The 16329-nt window shown below is 42.1% G+C and overlaps 1 protein-coding gene across 2 annotated transcripts in view; it reads right to left on the reverse strand.

The window, feature by feature from the left end:
* Nucleotides 1–1859: 1859 nt before the first annotated feature.
* Nucleotides 1860–16329, reverse strand: part of TPR8 (Tetratricopeptide repeat (TPR)-like superfamily protein) — a 386981-nt gene continuing 372511 nt past the window's right edge. For both annotated transcript variants that reach the window (XM_089416017.1, XM_089416016.1), the window contains exon 10: nucleotides 1860–2601. In XM_089416017.1, coding sequence (XP_089272143.1) covers nucleotides 2185–2601 — 417 coding nt within the window. In that variant the 3' untranslated portion in view covers nucleotides 1860–2184. The remainder of the gene's footprint in view (nucleotides 2602–16329) is intronic.

Here is a 16329-nt window from a genome sequence, read left to right on the forward strand (position 1 = left end):
TCAAAATTAGAACTTCAGTAGGAATTTCTAAAAGTTTTAGAAGCGATATTAGGGTCAAGCAAGGTTGCCCACTGTCTCCTACCCTTTTTGGTTTATATATCGACAAGCTTGAGGAGTGGTTAAATTCGCAAGGGGGTGATGGTATCTATTTGTGCAAGTTTGTTATAAGGTTTCTTTTGTATGTAGATGACCTTATTTTGATTGCTAAATCGGCTCGTAGTTTGCAAGAGCACTTACTATCCCTTGAACATTTTTGTAGAAGTGTAGGGATGCAAGTCAATATCAGCAAAAAGAAAGTAGTGGTCTTCTCTAAGAAAAGAAAACATAACTAGCATAAGTTCTACTTTGAAGGCAACATTCTGGAAGAAGTTGCAGAATACAAATACTTCGGAATTGACTTCAACAAAAGCTGGAATGGTTGTAGAAAGAAAAGAACTTTGGGAGGTTGGAAAGCATTTTATGCTTTTCAAAATAGGTGTAGAGAAGCAGAGTTATGGGATTGGAAAACCACTCAAACTCTTTTTGGGCTTCTAATAATTCTGGTGATTCTCTATGGTTGTGAACTGTGGGTTAGCAATACATCCGACATGAGTGGAAACAAATTGAGAAAATTCAGAAGCGTTTGATTACAAACAAATTTAAGATTAAAAATGCAGTTCCTTATGATATCTTGTTAAGTGAAACAGGGACTGCTCCTATTGAAGCAATTGCTATGGTGCGAGTCATAAGGTATTTAAAATTTTTTGGGCAAATGGAAGAGGGTAGCTGGCCTAAGGTTGTCTTTAATGATAGATTGTGCAGGAGCAAAAAATCTTGGATGCAAGAAAATAACAAATGGTTTAGTAAATGGGGTATTTGCTTGAACGCGTGTGCCATAAACAACAAAGAGATAAAATCTTTAGTTATGGAGAAGTTCCACAAACGTACTTGGGAGAAGGAGCTAGGATGAAAGAAAAATTACTATATTGAAGTGTTTAATCCCACTCATAGTTATCAAACAAAAGCATACATAGAGGCCAATATCCCTTGGAGAGCCAAAATTCTTATTGCTCAGTTAAGGACTAATTCTCATCAACTCCATTGTGAAACAGGGCACTAGAAAAAGCCAAAGGAAGTGTGGGAGGAAAGAGTATGCATTTTTTGTTCTTCCAGAAAAGTGGAAACAGAAAAACATTTCCTTTAGAATGTGAGGCCTTCAAAGACAACAGGGAAAGTTATGCAGATATGTTGGCAGCTAGCTCTTGGGATAATCTATTTAGCAAGGGGTTTGTCGAGAAGCTGAGAGCATTTATTTTGAAGCTTCACAGGGAAAAGGGCCAAATACATCAAGTAGATAAAGAAGCAATCTGTCCCATAGGCTATCTTTAGCCTCGTGGACGTTAAAATAATTTCTTTCTTCTTTCTTTCTTTCTGATCGCATAAAGTTATAGAAGAGCTTTTAACGAGTTCATAATCATCATATTAACATCCACATATATTTGGAAATTGAACAGCCATAGTATGTATCTCTCCGTGTCTCCTGGGAACCAAATACTAGCGTCGCTTCCAGCCAGCAATATCTTGACTAGTAATTACAAGATAGCTTTGTCAACATCAAGTTTCCCAAATGAATACATTGAATGTATCATGACATTTTTTATGAGCAACACAAAGAAACAAAATAGCATAACAATGCCAGCACCCATATCATAACTGTTACAAATAATAGCAATAGAAGGTGAAAATCAGCTCAGTTTTAGGAAAAAAGGGTACACAATTTAAATCTCCTCGAGGAGCTTAAAAAGCAAAAAATATTTTGCACCCTTTCAACGGAGAACAAACGAACAAAAAAAAAGAGAAACACAAGTGATAGGTGGTCGTACACAGAAACCAAATGATTCAAGAGAATGCATGTTACAAATTTAATCAATCCGACCCATAAAATCAACATCCGTGTTGAAGTCTAGGTCATATGTCTCATTTTACATCAGCACAACATGCTTTGCATCATGCTCTCACTCATTCCACAGCAACAAGAAAACCTGAAACCGGAAAATGATACCCTTCTACTTGGCTTGATAAACCATTCCGTAACCACCTTGAATGTAAGAGTTGGAAATATGCAATCAAAAGGATTGGAAATGACTTGTGCAATCAGATTAATTCCCTATAAACACAATGCAATACAGATGAACTTAATATATACTAGCTTGACGGAGGATCTCTCGGAGGACCGCCTTGAGCAGTTCCCTGCTGATTATGAGCTCCAGAAAACATTTGTAACATGGATTGCATAAATCCTGCAACCTGATCTGGCATTTCCCCTCCTTCAAAAGTCATATTTATATTTCCATTTACACTTATTTCTGGCTCTCCATCTTCATTTATGCTCCCATGCTCCTGACTACCGCTATTTTCCTGATGACCATCTTGGACATTTTGGCCAAACTGTGCTGCCATGTTCATGAAACCTGGAAGCATATTTGCTACTTCTGGGGGAAGGGATACATTGATAGGTGTGGACGTGAATCCTGCACTACTCATTCCTGCCCTCATACCAGACATTCCAGCCCCAGTACCATGTGCACTTGATCCTGTGCCTTGTTCTCCTGATGCTGTGGCCTGCATAGACATGGTATAATAATTCAGACACAGAACAAATGCCTCTATGGAAACAATCTGTTTAATAGTGATTTTCCATGCCAAGATATCAAAGTCTACTCTATGCAATTAAATAAAAATATTTTATTTCAGTCGCTTACACACACACACGCATATATATAAACTTGAAGCTAGTAAACAGTCCATGCAACCAACAGAATAGGTCTCATTAGTTATCTTCCAAAGTTGATAGGGTACATGGGTGTGGGTGCAAGTGCTGATATGGACAACATTAAAAAAAAATATCACGTAATAACCCCTAGGCGGGCCCATCTGAAGAGGCCGCATGCCCAACCGAGCCGACTCAACACAAGGAGCATGACCCTGATGGACACAGGAAGAATTGAACCTGCAACTCATAACAGAGGGCCAAAGACTTGGGGGGGTGGTGGGGGTGGCTTCAACCAACTTGGCTACCCATCAGGGCTGACACCATTTTTAAAATCTATCTATATATGCATATATGTATGACTATCCATGTGTGTGGGAATCCTAAGGGTGCAGGGGAATGCCATCCACATGAGTGTATGGTGGCATTGTCAGTCCTTCACAGTAGTGGGATCCATACCCATGGTATGTTCACATCACCAGCCCACAGAGAATCTGAACCCAGATTTCCTGCTATTTTCCCTTGGAACATGAAACCATTCAATTTAGAAATCAATCATACTTGCTATGATACATAATTGCAAGAGAGTGTAGAAAATCAAGATGCTATTTTAAACCCCTTTGTGTGGCCTCAGAATTTTGAAATCAGGCATTCTCAATATCGTTTTAAAACAAGGCTATAGACAACTAGCAAATATGTTTTCTTAATATTTTAGTAGTAAGCTGTGCCACCGCATTCGCCGATTTTCAAACAAAAAATTTGAAATTCGCCGAATTTGAAGAAGAGCTGAATTAATTTGGAACAGATTTGCCGAACTCAAAATCAAATTTCGTTTTTGAATTCCAACTCGATTTCTCGGCAATTTTGGAGTCCATGTGTGATGAAATTCAGCTGTGGTGTTGAATTCTTCAAAGGCAGCAAAGGCAGTAGTATTAGGCAAGGGTTTTTTTTAAGTTTCTTGTAGTTTTATGTGATCCATGTGGTTTTATATTCAAGTGATGAAATTCAGCTGTGCGTGATGAATAGACTTAAATGTATTTGGTTAGAGACTTACAGACTTACAAAGTTTGGTTACATATATTTTCATTATATATATATATATATATATATATAGATTTTAATTTTTTAGTTGTCGAATTTTATTCCAAAATTTCCACTCTAGCATTTTTGTTGAACATCAAGATCTCCGAACTTGAACTAGGTGACATAGGTAGTAAGTATAACCATATGCAATTTGTTCAAATGAGAGAAATCTTTGTCAATTTTAACATGACAAGTTTGTTGGACTAATGAATCAGATTCAGATGTTTGTTGGAATAATTAACTTAGACTCTCGTAGATTCATAATCAATCTTTCAAGTTATTGTTTGCTGAAAAAAATCACAACCAACACATACACTTTTGGGACATGTTAGTATGACTGAATGCATGATAGATTGTTGACAAGAAAAATTTCTGCTAATAGTGTCACAAGGAAAAAGCAAGAATTTATCTGGAAAACCAATTTAGATATTGTTGAGAATTGTAGCCATGGAATCACATATGACTAGTCTTCTGCATACCTATGATTGAGTTCAGGATGAGATAGCTGTACTTGTATGGTCTCTACCTGTATATGTCTAGCTTGTTAGTTGATTCGATTTAGTGTTTCCATCAATGGAAATATATAATATTCCTAATGGAAATTTTAATAGTAGGTACCAAAAATAAACTTGAACAACAAAATAATCGCAAATAGACACAGCCAGCAAATTGATACACAAATAGATAACAATAAAATCACTGAGCCATTCTATTAATCCACTGAAAAGAGTACATCAACATGAAGGAATAGTGGAACCTAAGCATGCCAAGAAAGCAGAGAAAAACCCAGAAAAATATCACTAACCCAACTGATGAGTGCCTCTGGTAATGATGTAGATGGCCCAGTGAGAAGACTGCTGCAAACCTACTACGGAAAAACTGCGATCTCCAAAACTCCAATGAAGCACCATGAGATTTTTGAGTGAAATCTCCTCAAGAGCGTTGGGTTTGCGTCCAACACCCAGTAGCAAACCTGAGGGTTTCGTCCTGGGGCTACTGCTGAAGTAGAGAACTGGGTTCTCAAACTCTCATACAAGAAGAAATATCAAATCCAAGATGTCCTATAATGACCTCCTCCTCTTTTTATACATCTAATGGACCCCTCTATTATTATTTTAATCGTTGAGCACTTTTCCCTCTTTTTATTTCAATTAAAATATTCATTTTAATGTGGGAAAAGGGTAAATTGGCCACCACGCCTCCTCGGGTCACTGAAAATCACTTTTAACCATTCCATCCTGTAGATCTTCTTGTTCCGGTTCCAACGAGCTATTACACTAAGGTGTTATGTCAAGTATTCCTCTTAGAATGCCACCTTAAGCGTAATTAACTATGTTAGGCCCGATAATAACCCTGTTTTTCAAAAATTGTTGGAATGCGATGGAACGAAAGACAAGTTGTGCAGATGATGGAATATGCCAAGCAAATGTCATGGAATCCCATAGAAACTCCTCAAAACCCCATGAAAAATCTCCAAAAGTCTCTGCGCCCGCTGATGAAGTAAACCTGCACCTGTGACCGGTTTGCCTCCAACCCTAAAAGTCCATCCTGACCATGCCACGAGGAACACAAGAAAAAAGGAACATCACAAATCCTCCTACCCCAAGATTGCTTGCCCTCAACCAATCCAAACATGTGGACCAATCTGGTGGCCCAAGGCCACTGAAACCCAATTCCCGGATCCCATACGAATCACTGGGTGATGTTATGCCTTTGTGTCAACTCGTAATGATCTTAAATAGGAAATACAAGTGATACAAAGCAAAAAAATGTGCAGCAATTTATACAAACGAAATACTCTTAAACATTCACAAAAAAACTGCAAATATGGAATTGTTGAGCCATTTTATTAATTTTCTGAAGGCCAAATACATTAGATGACAAGATAGTGCACCTGGGCTTGTCTCAATGGACAAGCATGACCAAACCCAAGTGAGGAAATGGTTGAACTGAAGGTTGTCCAGCTGTTGCACCAATCTACACTATGCTGCCCCAGAAAACTGCCTTTCTGCTAAAGTTCGAATGGCTAGAAGGTGCACTTTTACTACCCAGAAAATGATGTGTTTTCAACCCCAAACTCCTTGGCCTAAACCCAAAAAAACCAACGAAGGATTTTGGCTGGTTTAGACTTCTGAAATTCGACCCCCTTGGAGCCCAACTTCAGCTGCAACTGCAAAACTTGGCCTGCTGGAAACTGCCTATAAATCCTCCCGGAAATGTCCCCAAAGTGTTGGGCTAACCCTTGCTATCCAATCCCTGACTTCTTGGATGACCTCTTGGTCTAAGACACCTACTCCTAAGCTCCACAAAAAACCATTGAGTGGCCTCTGCGTTGTCCCCTAGCCCAGCAATTCGAATTGCTAGAATGTTGGCTTTGATGGCCATAATGTTGGTCTATTGTAGCTACCTTAGCTCTCTGACTCTCTGGGAAACATTTGATTTCTGTTGGCCTCTATCTACCTCTCGTATTCTTTGGTTGCCCAGAAATACACACTCCCTGCTCTGCGTTGTATGGTAATGCTATGCCACTGCCCCGGAAATCCTGAAATCCTTGTGGAACTGCCTCTCTAGGGTGGGCATGGATGGTCCCCTGAAGTAGAGGTCGAATCTCCTGCTTGGAAGGCTCGTGGCTAAACAGACAATTGACTCAGCTAAACAGCAAAGCGAACAATCAAGTGATTTTGTTTGCAAGATGTATGAAAATGAATCCAAATTGAGAGTTTCTCCCTCCTTATAACTTCTTGGGCCCCTCCATCCACCTATTTGACTTTCCCTCCAAGCTATTTGAATGGGCCTGTTGACCACTACCGGTCAACCGCCCATAGCAGTACACCCCCTTTTCTTCGCAAAAAGGGATAGCGCTTGATCGACATGTCCGTGCCATTCGACAGTCATCGACAACTTGATCAATTTATGTTGTAAACCCAGTCTGCATGTATAAATTGTAAATAATCTTAGTAGATATGAGTCTGTCTGTAAATTGCCTAAGTGGACCTAATTTTCTAAGTGATAACCTATGTCCCGGAAGGTTTTACGTCTCACCGATCCATGATCGGCAGAGTTTTCCTTCAACCTAACCCCAAAGTCGGGATGGATTTTGTCACTAGAATCTTAGGAGAATCCTAGTGTGTTAATCTGCTAGATTATAAGTTGTGTCACAGAACTGGGTGGTTTATGAGGGTCTATGTCAAATGGGTTTTCCTTCTTGAGATGTAAATTTGTAAAAGTCATGATCTAAAGTGTCTTGAGGGTTAGAAAATGTTTTAATCCCCTCATAAGTCCTAAGTCCTAGGTCCTAGGTGTTTTTTCCAAAGGCTAAGTTCGAGGATCCATTTAAAAAATAAATTAAAAATTAAAAAATTAAAAAAATAAAAAAATAAATAAAATAAAATAAATAAATAAAAATTTAAATAAAATTAAAAATAAAAATAATAAAATAAAGCAAAAACCCTAAAAATAATAAAATAATAATATTTTTGAGTAAATAATGAATTAACTAATTCGACAGATGAGATTAAGAGATATCTTGATTCTCATCGACGATCGAGATCATTTCGACATGGATCACTCGAACTAGCTTTTGGGATCTCTTCCTTTAAATAGGGTGCTAGGGGTCATTTGAGAAGAGAGAAGATCTGTGAGTCTTGTGCTGAAGAAGCTCTCTTGTAGTTCATTTTTTTGTGCAATAAAGAAGACTTTGGGGTTAAAAATCTTGCTGGTGTTACTCTTCTGAAAATGCTGTAAGATTGTTCTATTTGTTCTGCATAATTTTATTTTCAGCCATTAATGATAGCTTAATGAAGATTGATCTAGGCACAGGTATCTTGTCTGATCTTTGGGGTTTGAATGATAGTTTAGATTCTGAAATATATTGGCAGGTATCTCCATTTGATCGGGGTTTCACTATTGTTTTCTCCTTCTATGTTGATGGTTGAATTTAAGTTGTGCAGGAAATCCTTTTTTCAGATTACCGGGCGTTAGGGGAAGTTCTCGGCTGAACCAGCCAACTCCCGGGTTGTGTTTTCTGAAAGAGCCCAGCCAGTTCTTGATCCCGGGCTTATCATTCGAAATTTTTTTTATGAATGCATGCAGGGTTTTCTGAAGCATTTTACATTTAAATTAAATTCTGATAATATTACTGTGGTTATTGATAAATCTGGCTTCTGAAGAGCTTTCAGTTTGTAAATACTGTAAATTTTTTGCTGGGTTTAGGGTTTTCAGTTTTTATTTTATGCACATATCATTTTCGGGTGATTTTTCATTCCAGGTTGCAGGGTTTCTGAAGATTTCCAAGGTTTATCTGTGTCGTTTTGCTGTCCAAGGGTTTCAGACATCAGGTGTTTTCAGATCTGGGGTTCCAAATTTTGCAGGTTTTTGCTTACGGGTTGCAGTTTCGCTGTTGTCATTTTCTCTCCACGTCGTTCTCCATTTCACAACCAAGTTTACCTCAGGCTGCCTGCAGACAAATCATTGTCAACCAACGTGTATCCCTTGCCGAACCAGCGCTCAGCATTATTCTATCTCCACACTGCCGTCCAGATTTCTGTCAATCTGATCTCCATTCTTTACAGTCGCATAAACCTACGCTTCTGCACCGTGGCCACCAAGCCTTCTGAGCACTGTTTGAAATTTTTTGAACCCACGCCTCTGCACCGTGGCCACCATCTGTTCGAATCTTCACTCAGCAAAGTCGTACCTCTATTCAGTTGCCATACGCACACCCTCTCACGTCCACAAGTTAGCTGATCCCCGTCAAAATACGCAGCAGCATTCAAAGTCACTTCAGGGTTAGCGCAATCTATTTAAATCAGCGGGCCACCTGCAAATCTGTGTTTCCCATTTCTTTGTTGAACCCGCATCAAAGCCCCGATTCAGTATTTTGCTGACCATCTGCGTGCTGGATTGAGCTCATTTTTTCGTTTGCGTCCCTGGTGCCGTCGACCTGCGCAGCATCAAGAAGGTTAATCGTTTTTTCAAAACGCAGGCATTACGATTTGGATGACACTCGCATTGAGTCAGCACGTCGGGCTTCAACCTGAACATACCCACGCGTTTTTCTTTCAATCGCCGTCGTCCCGTATACACCGAGCTCTTAACAAATTTTTTGTTTAATTTTTATGGACCGGGTAAGCACAGTTATGATCATATTTTAAATGCACCTGGGTTTTACGTTTCGATATAGTCGGTTTTCGTTAGAATTATTCGATTTAGGATTTATTTCTTTTTGGTTATTAGGATACGATCAAGTGTTTGTATAGTATATAGTTTAGATTTGAGTTTCGTTTATTTAGTTTTATTTCATTTTTTTCTTTTAGGTTTGCACATTCAGATTTTTTTTTTAAATTTAAAAAGTCAAGTAAAAAAAAAATAATAATAATAATATATAAAAAGAGAAAAAAAAAAGGGAGGGTAGCGTTTAGTTTTAATTGTTATTTGTTTTTAGGGTTTTGATTTTATAGATTTAGATTTTAATTTAAATTAGAGTAGATTTTTTATAAATTCAATTTTTGTTTCAGTTTAATTTTAACTTTAGGTTTTGTTTATTTTCTTTTAATAATAATAATAATAATAATAATAATAAAAAAAAAAAAAAAATCATAAAAGCATAAAAAATATTGTGGGAAATTTTTGCCAGATTCAGTCTCAGCTTGGGGATTTATCTATTTTTCATGCTGAGATTCAAATTTTCTTTTGATATGGAATGAAGGTTTATCATTTTATACAAGTCTGCACATGAATGATTATTCTGAAGATTAGTTGCATAATGTTCACAATTTGCGTGCTTGTTTGAAGCATCTATCTTTCGAAGTTTTAATCTCTGGATAGCGTTATTGAGCTTTAATTGTCATAAGAGCATTGTGGTTTTACTGGTTATCTTGCATCGTTCAAGTTATTTGATGATAAATGGTTGTTGTACATGGTTTACATCTCTGCAACATCTAGTAAACAATCGTTTAAGCATCAAACCCATAAGGCACTGGTCAGTTAACTCAATAAAATCTATTTAGTGCTTGCTCCTTCGTGTCTCCCAACCCAACTGGTCCACAGTTGGTCTTCATCATTTCATAGGGTCTACCCCCCTTAGCCGCGGGAGACAGGCTTAAACGGAGAGATCGGGGATCAGGGTGACAGCCCCCGGTCTGAGCGTTGTCGTGACATTCTGTGCGACAACAGGGCCAATTTGAATTCCCATGTGGGTGACCCCACATTCCACTAGTAACCAGATTAAGTCGAATTGCCTCCTAAGTCCCTAAGTCAAAATTGGTGGGTCCTCTTCCTTAGCCAAAAATGTGTAGAATGGTGTAACAACACCCTGTTACAATTGTGTTTGAGAAGGGACATGACAGTCCTCCCCTCCCAAATATTGCTTGCCCTCAGCAACCTCAAAGTTGGGTGCTCCAATATATGCTCACCCTCTAAGGTGGCATCCTCATCCGGCAAGTTCTTCCAACGCACCAAGAAGTCCCTAATGGTCTTTCTCCTCAGTTTCCTTTCCCTGCTCTCCAAAATGGCCTCAGGTTTCAAAATCATGTGGCCCTCATCATCCAGTGGGAGTAGATCAGCCACTGTTGTCACCTGTTGTCCCAACACCTTTTTAAGGCATGAGACATGAAAAATATTGTGGATCCTGCTTCCCTGAGGCAGCTCTAACTCATAGGCCACCTCCCCAACTCGTTTAACCACCCGTTAGGGCCCATAGACGCATGCTTGTAGCTTCTCAGCCCGCTTTTGCTTCAGCACAGACTGCTTGTAAGACTATAGTCGTAGGTACACCACGTCCCCCTCCTCGAAATGCCTCTTCGTCCTATGCCGATCTGTGTATACCTTCTCCTGATTTTGGGATGTCACCAAGTTATCCTTGAGAGCCTTGAGGATGTCTTGGCTCTCTTGGACCCAATCTTTTGCCTTTGGGGCCCGACTGTCTCCAAAAACAATGTCAGCAAAACATAATGCATCACACCCATATAAAGCACGGAAAGGAGTCATACTAATGGACATGTGGTGCATGGTGTTGTAGCAATACTCGCCCAGATGCAACCACCAAATCCAAGCTCTTTACTGATCGATCATGTAGTTCCTCAGGTACCCCTCCAACCACTGATCAACCCTCTCCACTTTGGCCATCTGTCTAAGGATGGTAGCTAGTGCTAGGAGTGAGCTCGGTCCCGACCAATCTGAAAAGCTCCTACCAGAAGCCTCCCATGAACCTGCTGTCCCTGTCACTCACAATGTTCTTTTGGAGCCCATGCAATCTAAAAATCTCCTGTAAGAACAGTTCTACAACCTGTGCAGCTGTGTATCTAGTGGGGATGGCGAAAAAGTAAGAAAATCTGGTCAACCTGTCGACCACTACGTAGATGCAATCCTTCCCCTGCACGATGGGGAGCCCAGTGATGAAATCCTTAGAAATACTTTCCCATTTCCCCTCAGGAATGGGAAGTGGTTGTAGCAATCTTGCGGGGTGGATCAGTTCCCCCTTGTTCCTCTAACAGGCCTCAGACTCCCGTACGTGCTACAACACGTCCCCCTTGAGGCCCTTCCATGCAAATCTCTCCTTGACTGCCATGTAAGTTTTCCAGAACCCCTGGTGCCTAGATAATGGTGAATCATGTGTTGCCTAGAGCACCCTCTCCCTCAACTGCGAGTTGGGCACTAAGAAAATGTGCCCCTTGTAATAGATAACCTCATCCATCACTCAATAACGCTCATCTGCATGGGTGCCCTCCAATACCTCGCATGCCCTCCTGTCTTTGGAGTACTCCACCAACAACTGAGCCTTCCAATCATGGCAGATGCTCATGAGGGATAACCCAGCTGGTCTCCGAGATAGAGCATCGACCACCACATTGTGCTTCCCCCACACATACTCTATGTCAAAGTCATAGGCCTGCACCTTGCTGACCCATCTTTGTTGCCTGTCGTGGAGGCACTACTGCCCCATTAAGTGCCGAAGACTATTGTGATCAGTCTTCACTCGAAACCTATTGCCCACCAAGTACTGACAGAATTTGGCCAATGCATGCACGATGGCCAACATCTCTTTGTCATATATGGAATATGACAGCTCATGTGGTAGGAGCTTTCAACTCTCGAAAGCAATGGGATGCCCCTCCTATGATAATACTGCTCCAACTCCTACCCCGGATGCATCACACTCCACAATGAATGGCTAGGAAAAATCAGGAAGTGCCAAGACCAGGCAACTGCTCATCACCTCCTTGAGGCGGTCGAAGGCAACCTGTGCCCCATCAGTCCATGCGAAAGCCCCTCTCTTGGTCAAGTCGGTCAAGGGTGCTGCCAACTGTGAGAACCCCTTGACAAACTTCCTGTAATAGGTGCAAATGCCGAAGAAACCCCTCAGCGCAGTCCCATCTCAGGGTACTAGCCAATCCTGAATGGCCTGAATCTTCTCCTCACGGACCTTTACCCCATCAACACCAATGATATGCCCTAGGTAAAGCATCTCTGTCAACCCAAACTCGCACTTGGAAAGCTTGGCATAAAACTGTTGCTCTTCCAATGCGTAGTACCTCCTCCAAGTGTTGGAGGTGCTCCTCCCATGTCTGGCTATAAATCAAAATGTCATCGAAGAAAACTAGCACAAACCTCCTCAACTGTCCTTGGAAGACATGGTTCATGAATGATTGGAAGGTGGCTATAGCGTGGGTCAGCCCAAATGGCATGACCAGGAAATCGAAGTAACCATAGTGGCACTGAAACGTTGTCTTAGGGAAATCCCGATCCCTCACCTTGATCTGGTGGTACTCTAAACGCAGATCGATCTTAGAGAAGTACTTGGCTCCTCTAAGCTCATCCATCAACTCATCTATGCGGGGAATGGGGTACCAGTTCTTCAGTGTCTTTGGGTTGACGGCTCGATAGTCAATGCACGCTCGAAGGGTTCCATCCCTCTTCTTCACCAACACCACTGAAGAAGCGAAAGGATTGGATGGCCTTCTCTATCTCGTTCTTATAGGCCTTGGGATGCCTATAAGGGGTAGTGATCACTGCCTGCACACCCAGCTCCAACTTGATAGTGTGCTCAAATCCCCTGTCTGGTGGCTACCTTGGTGGAATTTCCCCAAACACCACTACATATCTGTCCAACAAAGCCTGTATGTTTGTTGGTGGTGGCTAAGCCTATCCCCCAGCCTCTGAGATCCTCAGCTCAACTGCCCATGCAATGTCCCCATGTCGCAGGGCTGCTTCCATCCTATGGCATGAAACTGTTTGAGGTGGATAGATTGCATGCCTCTCAAAACTACTAGTTTGCCATCCGGCCCAATGAACCTCATCTCTAGTTTCCTCCAATCTGTCGTGACTTGCCAAAGCGAATATAGCCACTGGACACCCATCACCATGTTGGTGTCTAGCACATTGACCACAAAGAAATGATCCATCATCGAGTAGTTCCCCATAACTACTATCAAGGAAGGCACATATCTAGTGCACTGTATGGTATGGTCACCCAATACTAGGACTGAAAAGCCCTCGAACTCAACCGTGGTGAGGCCCCTCCTCTAAACCAACTCGGCATCTATGAAATTGTGGGTAGCCCCACTATCAACTAGAACTGACACCCTCTACCCCTGTACAATGCCTTTGATCCTCAATGTCATAAAGTTTGGTAATCCCGCATAAAGAAGCAAGGACTCCTCCGGCAGGGGCAAGCGATGCCCCTCCCTATGGAGGTGGTGGTGGTGAACCTTTGTCAGCTAGGCTCTCTCCCTCTACCACACCACAATCCTGCTCCTCCTCATCCTCTTGTTCACTATCAGAAAAAACCTCAATATAGTGTGCTCTCCCGACAGTGCACCAATGGCCTGGTGCCCAGGGCTCCCTCCATGTGAAGCACAGCTTCCTCCTCCTGAGGTCCTTCCGCATCTCGTCATCTAAGTGCCCCCTCCCCTATGTGGTCCTCTAAGGTGGAGGTCTAGTCTCATGCCCCTTTGTAGAAAGGGGGTTCGTGCAAGAAAAGGTGTTCTAGTCTTGGGGATGACCCCCTGTAGATCTCTGGTGCACAAGACTACTTCCTGCAGCGTGGAGGGTCTGTGTGACTTCACTAGTCCACACAGGGGCTCAAGCAAGCCCTCAATGAACGTGTACACCCTCCTAGCCTTTGTCGGATCCGGGACCATCACTGATACTCGCAAAAACTCAGAGATGTACTGCTCCGAGTTGCCTATTTGGCGCAGTTGGGTCAACACTCTGAAATGGGCCTCTAGATCTCTCTGGTCAAAATGCTCCACCACACTCCTTGTGAAGTCCTCATAAGAAGCCACATGGGCATGCCCTAGGGTGGTCAATCCATGAAACCACCAATCATAGGCTTCCCCCTCCATGTGCAGCGTGGCCATCTTGATTCGGTTGAGTTGGAAGTAGGTGTCCATCTTCTCAACCCAAGCCCTGGCTGTGCACTTGGATGTGCCATCCAAAGTAGGGAAATACATCCTCCCTATGGTTCTCTGCAGCTTGTAGTTCTGGGTCCCTTGTCCCTGATGACCCTTGTTCTTCTCACTTTGCTTGAGCTTGCAGTAATCTCTGAAGGAGAGGGCTTCCTTAGAGTCTTCATCCATAGACTACCACTCTTTGAAATAATCTCCCATCCGAGGGGGATCTTCCCCTCTTGTATGTTTGATTTATGCCACTAGCACAAAAGAAGGCAGTGTAGCATGAGTTGGCACACTGGCTGATGGGTGTTGCACTGTTGGTGAGGGATGATCGAATGGTTGAGAGGCTTCAGAAGTTTCCCCAAACAGAAACCCTCTAGGAGTGGTCCTCTCTCTATTCTGCGATTTGATCTCTTCTAGCATGTTTTTCTGGCCCCTGGCAAAGTCATTTAAGGCCCTCAGGAGGCTATCGAAAGCCATCTCTTCCCTGCTCTTGGGTTCCACCATGTCCTCCTCCTCTACCACTTCTTTCCCTCTGTCCTCCATGTCTGGAGTAATCTCTAGCTCTCTTTCTCTGCTTCGGTACCTTTGCCTTCGGTAAGTGATGTTCCGCTGGTCCCCTTCTCTCATAGGAGACAACTCGCATAGCTGAGCCAAGAACTAGGCTTTGATACCATTGTAATGATCCTAAATAGGAAATACAAGTGATACAAAGCAAAAATCTGTGCAACAATTTATAAAAACGAAATACTCATTAAACATTCACAGAAAAGCTGCAAATATGGAACTATTGAGCCATTTTATTAATTTTCTGAAGGCCAAATACAATAGATGACAAGATAGTGCACCTGGGCTTGTCTCAATGGACAAGCATGACCAAACCCAGGTGAGAAAATGGCTGAATTGAAGGTTGTCCAACTGTTGCACCAATCTGCACTGCGCTGCCCCAGAAAACTACCTTTCTGCTGAAGTTTGAATGGCTAGAAGGTGCACTTTTACTGCCCAGAAAATTATGTGCTTTTAACTTTGAACTCCTTGGCCTAAACCCAGAAAAACCCACTAAGGATTTTGGCTGTTTTAGACTTTTGAAATTTGACCCCCTTGGAGCCCAACTTCCGCTGCAACTGCAAAACTCAGCCTACTAGAAACTGTATGTAAATCCTCCCGGAAATGTCCCCAAAGTGTTGGGCTGACCCTTGCTATCCAATCCCTGACTTCTTGGATGAGTTCTTGGCCTAAGACACCTGCTCCTAAGCTCCACGAAAAACTGCTGAGTGGCCTTTGTGTTGTCATATAGCCCAATAATTCAAATTGTTGGAGTGTTGACTCTAATGGCTGTAAACCTCAGCAAGAATGTTGGTCTATTGTTGCTACATCAGCTCTCTAACTCTCCAGCAAACATCTGATCTATGATGGCCTCTATCTCCCTCTGCGTATTCTCTGGCTACGTAGAAATACGCACTCCCTGCTTTGCTCTGTATGGTAATGCTATGCCACTGCCCCGGAACTCTCGAAATCCTTGTGGACCTGCCTCTCTAGGGCGGGCACGGATGGTCCCCCGAAGTAGAGGTTGAATCTCCCGCTTGGAAGACTCGTGGCTAAACAGTCGGTTGAATCAGCTAAACAACAGAGTGAACAGTCAAGTGATTTTGTTTGCAAGATGTATGAAAATGAATCCAAAATGAGAGTTGCTCCCTCCTTATAACTCCTTGGGCCTCCCTTGCCTCATGTGGGCCCCTCCATCCACCTATTCGACTTTCCCTCCAAGCTATTCGAATGGGCCAATTCGAATTCTCATGTGGGTGGCCCCCACATTCCACTAGCAACCAGATTAAGTTGAATTGTGTCCTAAGTCCCTAAGTCAAAATTGGTGGGTCCTCTTCCTTAGCCAAAAATGTGCAAAATGGTGTAACAACACCCTGTTACAATTGTGTTTGAGAAGGGACATGATAGGATCCCAGACCATCCTCTGATTATCATCAACAAATCCTCCTGGATCCCAATTCCACTAAGAACAAGCATCAATACTCCCTCGCTCCTGCTGCCTTAAGCCCCAAACTGAAAATATCGTACCGCCAACAGGATACCAACTCATGATCTCTTGCC

This window comes from Pinus tabuliformis, chromosome 3_2, assembly GCF_031772625.1.
Source record: "Pinus tabuliformis cultivar Carrire ecotype Pingquan chromosome 3_2, CPIR1, whole genome shotgun sequence".
NCBI lineage: Eukaryota > Viridiplantae > Streptophyta > Pinopsida > Pinales > Pinaceae > Pinus > Pinus tabuliformis.